Source organism: Lampetra fluviatilis, chromosome 11, assembly GCF_964198595.1.
Source record: "Lampetra fluviatilis chromosome 11, kcLamFluv1.1, whole genome shotgun sequence".
NCBI classification, from domain to species: domain Eukaryota; kingdom Metazoa; phylum Chordata; class Hyperoartia; order Petromyzontiformes; family Petromyzontidae; genus Lampetra; species Lampetra fluviatilis.
The window spans coordinates 4,114,436-4,131,580 of NC_136285.1; the positions used below are offsets into that span (position 1 = coordinate 4,114,436).

The 17,145-nt window shown below is 48.8% G+C and overlaps 1 protein-coding gene across 10 annotated transcripts in view; it reads left to right on the forward strand.

The window, feature by feature from the left end:
* Positions 1–17,145, forward strand: part of LOC144934736 (dynein axonemal heavy chain 3-like) — an 864,594-nt gene that overhangs the window by 398,918 nt on the left and 448,531 nt on the right. For all 10 annotated transcript variants that reach the window (XM_078860821.1, XM_078860816.1, XM_078860817.1 and 7 more), the window contains one exon: positions 10,685–10,880. In XM_078860821.1, the coding sequence (XP_078716947.1) occupies positions 10,685–10,880 (196 nt within the window). The remainder of the gene's footprint in view (positions 1–10,684; positions 10,881–17,145) is intronic.

Consider the following 17,145-nt stretch of genomic DNA (forward strand, 5'->3'; position numbering starts at 1 on the left):
ACTTAAACTGTCATTCAAATTTGTAAAGCTCCCTTCGTGCAGATAATATGCGTGTGTGTCCATTCGAAGCCTATATTACTTGTTTGAGCATAGCCTCAATTCTATCGGAAGAGCAGTTGCAAGGTTTTGAGCAGAAGAAATGCCAAAATATTATGTCCAAAATAAACAAAGTGCATCTACATATCAACATCAGTTCAAGCCTCCCGCAAGTCACGTGGCTTCTGTGCGGCCACCCCCACTCTGAGCCCCTCCCCTCTCCCCGCCGCCCCCTGTGAAAGCAGACGCTGCTCCGTGCAGCTCACTCCTTCTCTCTCCTTCACCTCTCTCTTTCTCCCCTCTCACCCTCACAACCCTCTCATCCCCGACATTTTGGCTCGGTCATTCCTTCTCTCCCTTTCTTCCTGTTGCTAATCTTGAGCCGTGCCCTCTTTGTCTGTCGTGGAGACTTCCGTCCCAGCCTCCCTTCTCTTTCCCGCTCCTTTCTCCTTTCCCTTGACTCAATTTTTTTTTTACTTTTTATTTTACCAGGTAAGGCCCACTGAGATACGTAGCTCTTTTTCAGAAGCGACCTGGCCACAAATTATAGCTCAACGAAGTGGCTTATCATGCGGAAATTATAGCGGTCAAATATTGCATGTTTCTAAATGTGGAGGGAAACATCCGGAGGACCTGGAGAAAAATCCACGCGACCACAGGGCCGACATGCAAACTACAAATACACAGGCATCGTTAGGGTCGGGATTGAACCCACAACCTTCTGTATACCAGGAGAGGTGTTTAACATCTTGCCACCGTGGCATATACCTGCCCTTCTCATGGTGGTGGCACCACGAGTAAAGGGTTTCATTGCAAATAATCATGGTGCAATGTCAAGTACTTTATTAAATGTTTTGACCAATTCTGCAAAGACAAACGCAACTTTACTCCGGCAGAACTCCTGCCGCAGTTTCAGACAAGCGACCCTCATTTAAAATATCTTCGCCAGCAACATTAATGTTTAAAAGTTTCAACAACTCAACTTAACAATAGAAATCCACTTCATTTTGTGGGCCAATTAGCATCATGTGATTTTTTTTAAACATCTGTCACAAACACCGCCTTCAAATGAATAATAGAATAAGAAACATATAATAGTAGACGTTTCAGGCAATGGTTCTTTTTCACGAGGTCCATATTTTTTCTTTCAAGGCAACGTTATTGACGAATGCATTTGGGTTTTTGTAAACTGTCCTTGTTGCGCCGTTACCAATGTTGCAGCAGCGGTGGCAGCATCGCCAAACAATTTGTCTAATGTTAAAAGATCGGTCGCAGACTCAAAGCCTAACCATATCACATGTCCGTTTTAATCTTCGAGGCAGTGTCACAGTGCCAATGAATAGGTTTTTTTGTGTGAATTCGAGAAGTGTGGCTGCGCCACACGAAGCCACATGTCATCGCAGCGTCGTGCACCCACAGAAACAAAACAGAGGCACGAGTTGAAAGGGGCCACATCAGGTGAAGCAAATCTCATCTGGCGTACATTTTATTGCACTTAATTCCACATTGATTGCTTTTGTCATGCCCTTGTTGTTTCTGCTGCTACATGGTTCATATGCCTTCGCTAGCCGTGCGCGGGCAATATTCGTCATTTTGTTTTAGCATTCTCCTCGTGGGGAATGCGCGATGAGGATATATATGTGCATTTTGTAGCAGTGGAGCATTGGCCGCCAACGGAGCATCGGGACGCGCGCGGCGACTTTGGAAATGCCCTTGACTTTGATTTTTAACAGGAGATGTAAAAGAGGCTGCAGATAAATGCACAAGAAACAACATGTGAAATTTTCTTCCCCCCCACTCCTCTTTCTGTATCTAAACATACACAGAAGTAGTGCGAATAGCGACAGTGAGAGTCACAACACACATCAACCGTGGCAGTCATGAAGGTAGCTATGTAATAACGGTCTAATTGGCTCCAGTTACTGTGATGTAATTTGAAAAAGGTGCAAAACTATAGCATTTACTACAATGCTAATGACTGCATTTCTTACAACAGTTTAGCCCCTGAATTTGAAACATCGAATCATATGTATGTATGTTGACCATATGTAGTCAACCATGCTAATTAGAGGTGCGGGGAAGGACAACAAGCTGAATACAAAAGGCAGCTCTAAAGAAATGAGGTATTCAATCTAGATGATTTAAAAGTGCATAGCTCCAGTGGCTTCCTAAACATCGGAAGGAAGAGCGTTCCAGACGGCCTCAGAAACGCATCTGAGAGCGCGCGATGCGGCCACCGCCTTTGTTCGACGGTTCGCCAAAGGCCGCTGCGAGGTCGAACGGTTTGGTTTATGCTCCTTGACGAGAGCGGCGAGGCGTTGTGGTTCATTTGTGGTTCACTCTCCAGCAAGCTGCCGCCGCCACTGCTGCTGTGTTGCTCTTGTCAGCCTACAACTTCCCACCGCTGGTCAAATGCCCCCCCCGCCCGCCCCCACTGCCTCTCCCATTCCTCCCTTTCCTTCGTGGCTCCTTGCCAGCAGCGCTCTCCGAACTCCGCGACGCCGTCTCCCTGCGGCAGTCTCCCGCTGCGGTCTCGTCCCCCCCTCTCGGTCTCCTCTCGTCTCACGGCCGGCTATTCTTCGTGTCGTCTGCTGCCAATTTGCACTCGACTTCATTTTTTTGCTTTCACGACAGCATCGGTGAGCCCGGTTCTTTTTTCCCCTATTTTGCTCATCCCTTAACCCAACTCCTTCCACGTACTCCTTTTTGTAGATTACGAGCCGTAGGCAAGAGTAAATAAACACGGGGGGGAGGCAATGCTTAATTTAGAATAATGGCAAGTTGCAGATTCTATCTGGGGAGGCAAGAGTTCTGCCCTCTGTGGATTCCTGCGTTGAGGGACGTCCCAAAAGAAACTCGGATTCATCAGAGCCTCTTAATTCAAAACGCGTTAACGGGAGGCGCATTCCTGGCGAGTTCACCGTTATTGCCGGCTTCTCCGTGCGATCCCGGCGCAATTCACGTCATTGCGGAAATGCCTTCCAAGTAGAACGTTTACAACCGCCATCATCGCGCCCTGCAGTCGGGCCGCTTCGCCGTCATCTTGAGAATCCCTCGTAACACAAACACACGACCGGCGGTGTGTTCCGGCTGAGATAACGTTGCCCGTGCGGCATGGGTGGCGGTCTCCGGTGCGTCAATGGTGTCTCGCCGTTAACACATTGGTCACCTGAAGGATTTCCTCCAGTCCGTGCAGTTGTCAGGCTAATTATTTAGTGACGTTGGCAGTGTTGCATAAGTATACAAAGCAAACATATAACTCACCACTTTCGTCCCTCCATAGCACACGTGCCATCAAGGAGGGCCATTGCCCTTTTAATGCAGCGTTATTGATTAATGTGTTGAGTTTTTTGTTGTTATCTGTACAATTATTTGGGTCACGGCCATTCTTGGTCTTCCACAATCTACCCCAGAATGACTGGGCTCATTCCAGGGGTGGGATAATTCTGAGAACGCTATCAGTATTCTTAACAAAGCCCCATTATTTCCCTGACCAAATTGAGCCCACGTATCATCAATCCCCCATTTGGCTTCCTCGAGATGCTTGGCCTGCTTCCTCGTGATGCCGCCGCACGTGCAGGCGTGTCTGCACACAGCAAGCCCTCTCCTGGAAACACTTCCACCAGGAATGTGATCACAGCTTCCTGCTTCAATTCACATCCACATCGGCCATTTGGGATGTGCGGCATTGGTGGCGTGACAAACAATGTAAGTCTTGGTTCAACATTTCCAAAAAATGCCTCGCAGAAAGAGTGTGAAACGACCACGATTTCACCTGGTAAATCCCTTGTGGTGGAATATCTCATTTGCAATGGTGCCCAGGGTGTTAATTGACGCATACATAGCAAACACGCAATGACACGCACACAGTATAGCGGCTGAGATCACTTGATCTCATGCTAAGATAGAGAGACTGAATGCAATTAATGATTTATCCCAATAATTACGACAGTATTTAGATTTCGTAGGTTGGTGTCAGATTGCGAGTTGGTATTTCTGTTCGAGTTCAACTCAGCTCGTCATTCCTCCAGCATAGTCGAAACAGGTCCCTGTCATGGAAATGTGGAATTTCCACTAGTGGCTCCCTGGACTTAAATGCCTCTACGGTGAAAAAAGGAAATATTAGACATATTTTTATACATAGTGTCATGATGAAATCGAGGCATTTGTCACTATGAGCTGCCTTAAACATTCGAAGCCAATGCGTGTGATCATTCGTGTTACGAATAGAAGGAGAAACACTCTTAGCCACGCTCGGCTTCCATTCTCTTCAATTAACCACCACGTTGCATCGGGCAAAAAAAATCCATGGGTCGCGCTGTTTCGTGAAACCGCGGTCACAGCTTGTGACTCATTACTGCCCGCTTTGGGTTCACGATCCCTCACGATGTTGTGAAGATCACGATGTGGAAGCAGCGCTTACGGAGTCAGTCCTGCACGCATTTTTTGTTTGTCCTTTTGTCGCAAATCATACCGCATTTGCCCAATCCAATCAAGTCACCTGGCAAAGAGGCGTTCACTCTGGACACCCTTAGTGACAACTGAGCAAAATCTTGTCAGGGAACAATGCCAGCGCTTGAGAGGCTTGAATGACTGGGCACACGGCAGATGCCTGCGCAGCGTGACTCACGACCTCCAAGATCCAGGATGGTCATGTCTATGCGCTGCTTCTCGGTGGCAGCCCCAACAGTCTGGAACGCTATCCCTCTGCACATTCGCAGCATCATCTCAATCGCCTCCTTCAAGAGAAACTTAAAAACTCACCTTTATACATTGCATTATTATTATGTATGTCCAGTGAATCTCTCTCATCTGGCCACCAGACAGCGCTCCAATGCATAGTCTGCTCAAGTGACTGCGTCACCACATGAATGCCGTTTGATCAAAGCACAGGGTCCAAAGGCCCAAAATGCGAAGCAGCCTGCAACAAACGGCGCTTTTGGAGATCTAACGGGGAAGAGTTAATAGGGTTCTTTAACAGCATACTTTTTTAAGAATTTTGAGAGAAACAATTCACAATTGGACGTGAATGCAAGAAGCTGCTGGAGCGCAGCGAGCGCAGTGCGATTCCGATGCACGCAAATTTCTTCTTCTACAAAACATCTCGTTTCACCGTCCCAATTTCTCGCTGCCGGCTTCACGGCGCTCTGACGCCAATCAACGCTTTCAGATTTTCCGTCTCCGCCACTGGGCTGCGTAGGGCGACGAGGGGTGACCTCCGTCGTGCGCCGTGCGTCGTGATGTAGCGGAGTGCTCCCGCCTTAACAACGGACGTGAAAAATCTCCAGCGTGGCCGCGGCTTGAGCGTCGGGGCCGTGCGGACTGCTGTGTGTCACCGTGTGGCGCAGTGATCGCATTTAAACTCCTGGGACACCTGTGGGAAAGAGCTTCATAGCTCATCGGATTCCTCCACTCTGATGAAACATTCTGATTCTGCAGCGAGTGAAGGACGGCACCGTGTACCCGATGTCCACTCGGACGCTTCACCACCCAAACAACGCAAACTCGATGAAGAGCACCTTGCCAATGTAACCCATGCCACTTGGTTATTACAACCACCTGGATTTCCCTGATGACGCTTGGCGTTATATCAAGTGGAAATGTTGCGGACCTAATTGCTAAATTCAGGTCGTGAGAATTGTTCTTCAGCTTGCTTCGCTCATCTCTCGCTGCTCTGCCCCATCCCGTCCACTACGCTCCCAGTCTCGACCGTCCCTCTCTGCGCCTCCCCAACTCTGCGCCCAGTCTCGCTCTCTCGCTCTCTCCTGTCCCCTTCTTCCTCCCCTTCACTGGGAGCAACTCCCACTGCACATGAAACAGTCGTCCTCACTGACCTGCTTCTGTTTTTTCCTTAAAACAACCCCCATCTCTTCTCCCCTAGCCCGTCCTACTGCTGCTACTCATTGCCCCGGCCCCCTAGATTCGAGCAGGCCTACCCTACCCCTACCTCAACCCCTACCCCAACCCTTACCCCTATCACTATGCATACCCCAACCTCTACCCCAACCCCTACCCTAACCCCTACCCCAACCCCTACCTCAACCCCCTACCCCTTTCACTATCCTTATGTCTACCCCAACCTCTTTCACTACCCCTATCCTTTTCACTACCACTACCCTTATCACAACGCCTATCACTACCCCTGTTACGACACCAACCCCAATATCTCCTTAAGCATCCCGACCTGTCATCCTTACGGTAACCATAGCAACACCACCACTTTTATTAAGAACCCCACTCTTTATTTCAACCACGATCATCGTATGTACAATTTGTATAATTTTTGCAGAACGCCTTGGAATAAGGCACTACATAAATTTGTATCAGATAAGATAAGCTTACCAGTGAGCTGAAACAATAGTAATAATCAAATTAAGCGCTTGCACGCATTCCAATTGAATTAGTCGGAGAGTGGAGGAGGTAGCAGAGGGTGCTATGGCAGAAATTTTGCCAGATGATTCTGTGGCCTGACCCAAACATCTTTTGTGAGTCAAGCGGGAAGTTACATCCCAGTGAAGTCACGAACGGTGCTACGGCGGCAGGGCAACTGAGAATCTCGCTTTCGCACAAAACGTTATTTATTTCCAACGAAGCTGTTGTTCAGCAGCTGAAGACACGGCACGAGTATGTAATCACCAAGCTACACACATTCTTTCTGCGATCGAAACGTCGTGATATATATTTTTTATTTTTTTATTTTTTTCTACCTACGTGACTTTACCGAAAGAACCAAAGAGGATGGATTCCTGCAGTCACGAAAGCTTCAAATCAAGATTTTCCATTATATATCAACTGCTGAATGAAGGTATCCTCAAGCCACCGCTATCTCTCACTGTCTCGCAATGTTTCAACAATTCATCAATCTCCTGCAAACGTGGTGACTTCATAGCTCCATCTCCACAGCGGCCGCCTGTGGAGATGGTTGGAGTGCCTTTTGGAAAACTGAACATAGCGATTAAAAGCCACACACCAATGTGTTTTTTTATCTCATGGAACCGTCTGGAATTCCAGAGATTTTAGTGCTGTTGGCTCAGGAGTCTGACAAAGGAATTAGTCCCTGAGCCACCCAGCCACTGCAAGTTTGTATTCACGTGACCTGTGGCTGTGTTCGGTGGGAGGAGGCTCCCATACACGTTGCCGCATTATCCTGGCCCTAAGTCGTTGGGAATTCACAACTCCCATTCCTCCTGTACGCCAGACGTGGTGGCGCGGCATTTGTAATCCCACACTTTGGCGGCAGGGTTTGTGGATCGCACAGATTCAATCGTGTGTTGCAGGATTAACAAACGGATGGAGTTGAAAATGCATATATAATGAAGCGGAACTCTATTCTGTCTGCGCATATAAATAATAATAATATATTTTAGTCCATTGGCCTCTTGGATTTCCAGATCAGCCTTATCCATCAGTGTTTTGTCTAAGCAAGCAAACTCTGGACTGGTTTTTACCGTTTAGGTCTCATCGGCAGAGTCAGGTTTGTTAAATTAATTCTGCTGGGTTACCAGATGCTATTGGCAAGAGCACTCCATCGACACCACGGGGCCATGCTCACCACGTAAAGTAACAATGGCATTCAAACTGGGAATGTTTGCAAATGTCTGCTGAACTTCGTTTGCACCGTACGTAGCCAACCTTGCTGGACAGAGGTACGGGGAATGGACAACGAAATAAACACGAACAGCAGCTCTAGAGAAACGAGTTTTCAATATAGACTTAAACGCGTACAGCTCCAGTGGCTTCCTAATGACAGTACAGCAAATAGGTTCATGACCCATTCGTGCAGACTTTTGAGTGCTATCCCCTCACAAGTATGGGTTTTCTTCAGGAACTCTTGATTTTTCTCCCACGTAAAAAAAAAAATGGAATTGGCCATACGTACCGACAAAAGACCCTCCTGGAATTTTTCTTCTTTTTCTGGATGAACCAGAAACATTGAAAAGTATCCATACGTTCTCAGGAAATCACGTTCAGCTTCCCCATTGATGCACAACAGTCGATCGTGCGCACCATCTGCGCATGGCCGACATCGCACCACCTGTGCATGGCCGACACTGCACCACCTGCGCATGGCCGACACCGTACCACCTGCGCATGGCCGACACCGCACCACCTGCGCATGGCCGACACCGCACCACCTGCGCATGGCCGACACCGCACCACCTGCGCATGGCCGACACCGCACCACCTGTGCATGGCCGACACCACACCACCGCTGCGCATGGCCTACACTGCACCACCTGCGCATGGCCGACACCGCACCACCGCTGCGCATGGCTACTGCTCTGGACTCGAGGAACAGAGGTGGCCAGGCAGCTATGCACGCGTGCATGCCGATAGCTTACGGGCAATGCCCTTTGCGTTCGGGAATTTCCGCAACAAAGAAGTGACCTTGCGAGTGCTGGAGTTACCTAGCTTTACAGTAGCTGCACTGCCGCCGTGTAGCAACAAGGTTAGCGCACTCCGAGCACAGCTTGCTTGGAGGTAGGCGTGCCGTGTGTGCCCAGCGCTTTGCCGGGCCCCGAATCCTAAAGTTAAAGCGGCGACAACGGAGATACACTTTGATGCCAAAAAATGCAGTGCATTGCTTTGATTTGAACGAACACGAATATGTGGCCAGTGTTATGTACGTGTAACATGCGAACTTTCTTGACAGTATCAAAATATATTCTTATGGGTTATGTACGTATGTCGAACTTCTTTCGCACCGTACGTAGTCAACCGTGCTAATCGGAGGTTAAGAGAAGAGCATCGTCACTTGGGATGTTGGTGTTTATTCTCCACATTTTTTCCTGTAAAATCTTGGTGCAGAGGTGGTACCTGAGCCAATCGTGGAAACTATCAATTCCCATGGTCTCTGTGTATGACAACCACTGCCATTCAGAGATGCGAGGTGAAATAATAAATACAATTAGCGGCCTAAAATTGCTTTTCTACAGCACCATCCATGCCAAGGCCTCGCAGCGCTTCACATGTAATGTGACCCAACCCGTAACAAACCCTTCTCGAATAAAACCGAATAAAACCCTGAACAAAAAAACCCGAAGAAAAACTAAAAACGACCATTATATATGCGAGGGGGGGTGGGGGGGGGGGCGGAAACACCTTACACAGATGGATTTGCAAGCGAAAACAAATATGTTATTAGACAAACCTAAAAGACTCGACTCTGACGATCATCGTGTCTGAGTCCACACAACAAGTACCAGTTTGTGCGAAGTTAAGAGTGGTTGTCTTTTTATGAGACTGGCCTCCGATGGAGGTGAACGTATTTATCTGTAGACACGCGTATTTGTAATCATAAAAATATCCATTCGACGTTGTTGATCACACCATCGTAGCTATTGTAATTTTACACATTTCCCACGTCTGGCGTGGGGTTCATCATTAACACGGCAGTCGTTACGCTAACCTACGACCATAAAAGGGCTCACGTTTAATTGCTTTCCACCAACACCATTAGACATTTGCGTCTCTGACCTTGTCCGACCAAGTTGACTTCACGAGCTATGAGTGCCGCATGGTGGAGTGGCACAATGAGGTGCACCCGCCTCTTGCAGGGTGTCACCCTTCATAGGCTCTAGCTAACGTTACGTTCGCGAACAAGCAGTTCTGGGCTCGAAGGGATATCTGCTGTTATCATGCGTGCGTGGGAATTAATAAATACCCTTCGCTTCCAGTGATTTTTTTATTTCACGCCGCCACAGACCGTATCCTCGTGGTCCGTTATACGCGTCCCTAATTGGTGCGGTGCCCCCTGATTAATTATTTAGCCGTGCGTTGAAAAAATAACCCACATCTTCCTGCGCGGTCCCAGTGGCCGTGTTTCGGAAGCAGCCTCCCTCCTCTGTGACCCTGTCTGTCTCCTTCGCTCTCAGACAAACCCTTGCAGCCACCGGGGGGCTGCGAGAGCCAGACTGACAATCGCCAATCGTGTTTACCCGTGACCGTTAAGTTACCGTGTGAATAGTTCATTCGCTGTCCTTTGCCTCACCCACTGCGAGAGGCGATGCAGACTACTGAGTATCACCTCTCTCTGAAGACAGACCGCAGGAAGCCTGCCCGAGGTTACCTGTTCAAAAGTAAGAGTGGCTCCCTGCTCAAGCCAGCCGTGCTGATGCGAGGCGGTGGAAATCTCACGTTCCTACGGCGTGCGCCACAGGAATATATACGCTGAATGAAACCACCGTTGAATTACCACAAGGTGGTACCTAATTTTTATCGACCACTAAGTTGATCGCAATCGGGAGTTGTTCTTGGAACCTTCTGCTTGCGTTCGAGGCAGAGCACTCTGCCTCGAACGCCATGGCATTTCTTCGCGCACGCCTGAGATCATTCAGGAGCCACTTTCATCCCTGAGCCCCTGAGGCTGCAGCTTCTCCCTGGCGTGTATATGACCCCATCTGCTTTAGAATCCCATTCAGTGCTTCCCACAGGCGTCTCCGAGAGAGAAAGAAAAAAAAATCCTCACAAGCTCCCGCACCTCTTTTCTCTCACCCCCTCCATCCCTCCCACCTCCTCTTCCATCGCGCAACGGCTGCCGGCAGGTCTCCTTCCCCCGCCCTCAAACTCACACGCGCTCTCTCTCCCGTCCCACTCTCTCGCTCCCTCGCTCTCTCGCTCTCTCTTTCTCTCGCCCTGTGCCGCTCAGCGAGCTGCGGCTGCAGAAGCAGCACGATGCGGCGGTGTCGGGGCTGGCGCAGCGGCGAGCGGAGCTGGAGCGGCGAATCGCCGCCGTGGCGAGCGCCGTGCGGGACTTCGCGCGCAGGGACCGCGTCGCCGAAGCCGCCGCGCACCTCGCCCGGCTCGACGACGTGGGGCGCCAGGTCCGGGAGCTGCTGGAGGAGGTGAGTCCTCACTTCCCCCCCCACTCACCACCGGCACCGCACTCCAACCCAAACCCCCCCCTCCCACCCCCCTTCCTCCACCGCTCCACGCCACGCTCGGCGATCAAAAGTAATCTTGGCGTACGCGAGAGCGCGGCAGTCGAAACAATGGGCACCAAGTTTCGACGACTTGTGTGTGATGGGGGCACCACGGCAATTACGAAGGTGGCAACGCTGCGGCGATGCTGCTGCTGTGGCGTAGTGGCGGTTAACGCACTGCAACTTGCGATGCAGAGGTCGCCGGGTCAACCTCGGCAGCTGAAACAACGGGGAAAGTTTTTCCTTAAATCGACCCCCCCGCCCATCTCTATCTCCCCCCTCGCCTGGTAGGTTAGCTGCGGTGGTGTGAAGTGTGGGTACTTGCATCCCATCTCTTCGAAGACATCTGGCCTGTGGGGAAGAGACCCTCTATTGGGGTTCTCCAGAGCTCCCTCTAGTGGAGTGGCATGAGCAGTGGCGTGAGCAAGCAATTGCTGGGTCGTACCTCTCACTGTTGACGACTTGGGTTCAAATCCAGGCTCAGCTGCCCGTGATTAAACAAGGTTATTGAGTGCGGTGAACTGTTCGTATTAGCCCACTCACCACTAAATGCAAATTAAATTATTTACATGTATTTCTCACCGAGTTTGATTAATCCAACAAACATCAATGGCTCACTATGGGAACCTCATTTGCCAGTAAAAAGAAGGGTAAAAAAACAATTATCATATTTTTACTGGCAAATGAGGTTCCCATAGTGTAGATGCTTGCCCCGAGCTCTCATACTCTGATGGTGCATTGTCTTTGAGTTGTGCGCCTTTTGGCGTCATCTGGTCCAACCCATATGAGACTAGGCTCTAAGGAAAGCTGTCTCGGGTGTGGACCAATCAACTTCAAGGACAGTGCACATTATCAGAGTTATGTTCTTTTGTTTGTATTATGACTGCAGGTATTGCGGTCTATGCAAACATGACTCCTTGTAAAAAGGTGTCAGTTTTGTTGCCAGATAGAAGGGTAAAGAACCAATTACCAATGGCTCAATTGACAATCGCTCTTTGTGTGGCCCCAATTGTGGTTACAGAGATGAACTGAAGTTAAGTGATATCAGAAGTATAATGGTGATGTAATTTTCCTGGGCTGGCCTCTGACTGATGTTGCTGCTCAGTATAAGAATTCCTAAACGCGAGTGTGTTTGTGTAATCACATTATGCCAGCGGCGTGTTTGGGATTATTATAATTGGGAGGACGTACATTAAAACTAAACAGCTGCGTGTATTTCTGCTTTGAGGACAACACACACTTTGGCTTTTATTCCACTGAACACCCTTTGTGAACGCACATTGAACATTTACCACCTATTGTGATTTAAAAAAAAAACGTCAATTCGTTGAGGAGTGTTTGCTGTGCTACCGTGCCATGGGAAAATACTCTCACGCACTGCCGTCGAAGTGGATGTCGTCTCTTGGCACGACGCCGCTCACGTGGCCGAAATATAACGGCGGAGAAAAATGCGACGGGAGAGTATTCCCATCGCTAGCCGTGCTAGGTTTGAGGAGTGGCGATGTTGTCCAGCCCCTGGGGGTCTGTCCGGCCCAAATGAGCAATGCCAGCAGTTTGCAGGGGCCAAGGGATGACCACCGCCCCCACAACTTGGTGCTCACTTCGATGAGCTCACCGGGATGCGAGGGTGAGTTTATCCGCCGCCTGGGATTTGAACTCGCAAGCTTCGTGGCTTTTTGGCCGGGCAATCAAAACCACAGCGCCACCTGGCCGGACAGATTCATGTTGTCGGCATTTAAATTAGCGTTCATTTTTTTTACCTCGGAAATGACAGCACTCTGCAATATGCTTGCGGGCTTTGTATGACGCTGTATATTAATTGCCTACTTCTGTTCTCACATTAACGGAAGCTAACAACACAATAATTCCCCCCCCCCCCCCCTTTTTTAATCCCAATAACCATGTGTTTGGTATTTTCAAAGTAACACAAATTGATGACCTCATCGCATCCATTTTTCAAGACAAAAGTGTCTCCCTGCTCAAGTTTAACAAGAGGGTGGGCATCAGCCCAGGGTGGGCATTAGCCCACCCTCTTCATGGTAATTCTGCATTCCTATGGCTGGAAAAATAGCACACTCTGAATAATGATAGTCTGATTACACTCTGAATAATGATAGTCTGATTACACTCTGAAAACTTGGTAACGGCACAGGATTTACCAGCACCTGTGCCTACGGTGATGTAGACACAGTGGCAAGTCACTCTACCAGCGCTGCCTGCACTGACCCCACGTGTTCTTTTCGCTTGGTGGCTCACTCTGTGAATTTCAAAGCGGGCTCAAAAGCGCTCGAGTTCAAAGCGGAACGCTCCGGGAGTTTTCTGCACGGCAAAAGCTGAAAGCAAACAAAAGGCCGATCGGTGCCTTATTTAACATTTGGTTTCTACGAGCGTTCACCTACAGTTCCTGCTTTTAGAAGCCCGGCTCTCCGAGCCTCCGCCATTAACTGTGGACGGTGATAATTCTAAAGGTGTCTCAGGATATCTCTGTGGTCCCGAGGCATGAATAATGACGCCTGAGAATCATGCAAAGGTCAGTGTGGCTCTGTGAGTTTTGGATATGGACACAGAGAACCTTAAACGTGCCTCTGTGTGCCTCGGACATTGACAATAATAATTGCGTAATAATCTCAATGAATTACGAAGGGAAGCCTCAATGAGTCTCAAGATTCCTTGCGGACTGAGCACATCGCTGTACTGCCACCCCTTGGCCATCGTGCAGCACGCAGCCCCATGTCTGCACAACTGGTGTGCACTGCTGGTCGCCTATCCCAATAGCTCACCAAGGCTCAGCCCTCCTTATCTTCCTGCGACCCGACAATATCGCATGCATTCAAGGTGACTTCGGTCATGGGCAACCATATCTAAGTGAACCCCAAGAATGTTACGAATATCGATGCAGTTCTCTGAGCCTTGAGCATGAACACTGAACTCTGAAGAATCCTGAAGGTGGCTTTGTCCCCGTGACCTTTGGACACATTAACACTCAGCCCAGAGAATCCCAAAGGTACCTTCTTGTGTTATTCCCAATTACATAAGTAATTGTTTTCTTGCACACGAAAGCGGCGAGAGAGCATGCATGCTGAGCGCGTTGCTTTGAACAGACTTCAAGGCTGTTTACTGATTAACTTGAATGCCAACGCATGGTTTGGTTTACTGTACACACGCATGGCTGCGGCAGATATCTGCTGGTGCATTTTTGCACGCTGGCAATGTATGTATATACACAATGTATGTACCGTTTTTATAAAATGAGTCAAAAGTATCTCGGTGAACACATCAGCAATTGAGCATTGCTCATCTCCTTTCGGCGGCCCAGGTTGAAATTCCACATTCCCATGGCAGGCGTCAGTATATTTCTAAATATATATAGAGAGAGGAAACGCATAACGCAATAGCATTTGTTGTTCCTAGCCCTCTTACTCGTTGGTTGTTTAATTAATCTGAATATAAACGTTTGAGGACAGTCACATTATCACGGTGTATATTTAATTGTGCGTCGTCTCAAATTGAATTATATATTCGGTTCGTTATTGACTTTGTTTCGCCTAAACGTGCCTCCGTGAGCCATTAACAATAATCAACGCATGCTCTTTCACATCAGTTTGCGTGTATGCGTTGGGTAAATGTTGCTGTGATTATTCGTGGACTCCCCTGTGATTTTCCGTGACCCAGGCAGGTATGGATCCCTGGTCTGTGAACCCATCCTGTGCTACCCCAATGTCGACTCACAGCAACATGGAGCAGTAACGTGGTCAAAATAAACCACAAGTAAACAGAGCCTGCCAGACATAAACACGATCCTGGCAACGCCACTCCTTTACGCCAACGTTAATACATCCTTACGAACTAAAAAGCATCATCTGTTCTCATAATAGACTGGCTAAAATAGTCACGAACCGTACAAATTGGAGGTGCGGGGGGAAGGACAACAAACTAAACACAAAACGCACTTGTAAAGAAATACATTTTCAATCAAGATGATTGTAAAGGGCATAGCTCCAGTGGCTTCCTAATATAGGACGAAAGAGCGTTCCAGACGGCCGCAGAAGCGCATTCTGAACGCGCGCGATGCGGTGACCGTCTTTGTTCGATGGCGAGCCAAAAGCCGCTGTTGCGAGGATGGAAGGGAACGGGGGAGGGGGGGGGCACAATGCAGGGGGGGGGGCGTATCAGTCCTCACACTTTGCTATGATCCCAGCAAATTGGGTTTGATTCCTGGGGTCACACATCAATGGCGAGCAGTTCTCGCAATCTGTCCTGGTCCTCTTCCAAGGTCAAATCAGCATTAGTAGAGCGCCTGATGTGGTGTGTCGACTTCGGAACATGGGGAGGAATAAAGGTGGCTGGTTGTGGTGTTGGACTCACCTATTTTTCATGTTGTACAGAGCCAGCTTTAATAAATGCCAGCTAACAGAATTTGTCGTGACAGTCGAAAGGCTAAAATGGGAGATCTTTGTGTGTGTGTGTGGTCTGCTCATACCAGATAAAGGTTTGGGCTAATAGCTTGGAAACCAATTCACGGCATTACAAATGGTTTCACTCTTTCATAAATGCCAGCGAGCTCCAGCGGTGGTTGTAGTTATAGGAGCCGGGAGTGGGAGGGGGGAGTCGGGGAAGGGAACGGCAAGGGCCCAGTAGTGGGATTTTAGCGCGAGGGAGGGGGTGTAGGGGGAGACGGTGATGTATGTAAGCTCGCTCGTCCTATTAACTCTCAACAGTAGACTCCGCCGTTAATACCTCACACCTGTGCTGGCCCATAAAAGCACCGCTGAGATACACACTGGGCTTGCGATGTCAAACGGAGCTGTGCTGCCGTGAGAGGATTCAGCATTCCTCGTGCAACCCACGCCGGTGCGTTCCCCAACTGTGGCGTTGATTTGTCAAATTAAGAACCACACTATGCCGTCGTGCTGACACCAGGAACCCTGCATACAAATCATTCAGTCTCCCACTGAGCCTGGTAACGGCGCGTTTTCGCTAAAAGATCTCTATAGGCAGCTCAGGATATTTCTCCTCATAGCCTTAAGAACCCTCACCGTTTGCATGTGGAATTTCCTCCTATTGGAGGTGAGGGTCGTGCAGCGAATACATCGTGAGGTCGCACTCATTACATGTGAAAGTACTTACCACAAATGAACCACAATATCTCGCTGATCACGTCAAGGAGCATAAACCATCGCGAGAAGTCCGGTCATCCTTACAGTGGCTTTTGGCTGGGTATCGGACAAAGATGGCCACTGCATCGCGCAGTTGCAGCTGCGTTTCTGCGGTCGTCTGGAATGCTCTTCCTTCCGATATCAGGAAGCCACTGGAGTTATGCAATTTTGATTCTAGATTGAAAACGAATTTCTTTAGCAATGCTTTTTGTGTTTAGTTTTCTGTCCTTCCACCGTACCTCCGATGACCACGGTTGGCTACGTACGGTGCGAAAGAAGTTCATCAGAGACCTCCACAAAATTGCCATCCCATTACAGTCCTGCAATCTCCCAACCCCTTTCACTGCTGCACGTCAACTGATCTCATCACTCCCTCTTCGCAGTGGACGTCCTTCTTGCGATTTTGAAGTTATAGAATTTACAATAGCCACAGTGTGCCAAATAATGAAATATATCAGTACATAATTGATTGACAAATAAACAAAGGCTGACATTAATTTCATTAGCAACATGTTCAGCTGTATTTTCTTTAAATTTTCTGTAGGTCTTTTAAAAATTTTGTTGGATCTTGGATATTTCCACTAACTTCAAAGCATTGTATTTATTAATCAAAGCTAGACTAAAAACCTAATTAGTTTTCAATTGAGCACTTAAAACCGGAAAATTACACAGCAAAAGATTATATGTATGGATGTAGAATTCCTTTCGCACCGCCTCCTGTGCTCATCGGAGGTGTGGGTGAAGGACAACCAACCAAACGCAAAAAGCAGTTGGCTCTCAAAATTGGATCGAATGAAACGTACAGGCACACCAAGCGGACTCGTGCAAATCGCATCGCAGCGCCCTTGGCATCCATTTGTATGGCAGGAAGCCGGCCCTCCAGGGCTAGCCGTTCTCCGCAACGCCTCTGGGTGTTGAGCCGAGGGTCTCCGCAGTAAGCCGTGCTCAACGCGGGCGCCAGAGACACGCTGACCGCTACGCCGCCCATGGCTGCCTTTAAAAATCGGGTCGCTTACCGCACTCACGGCCTG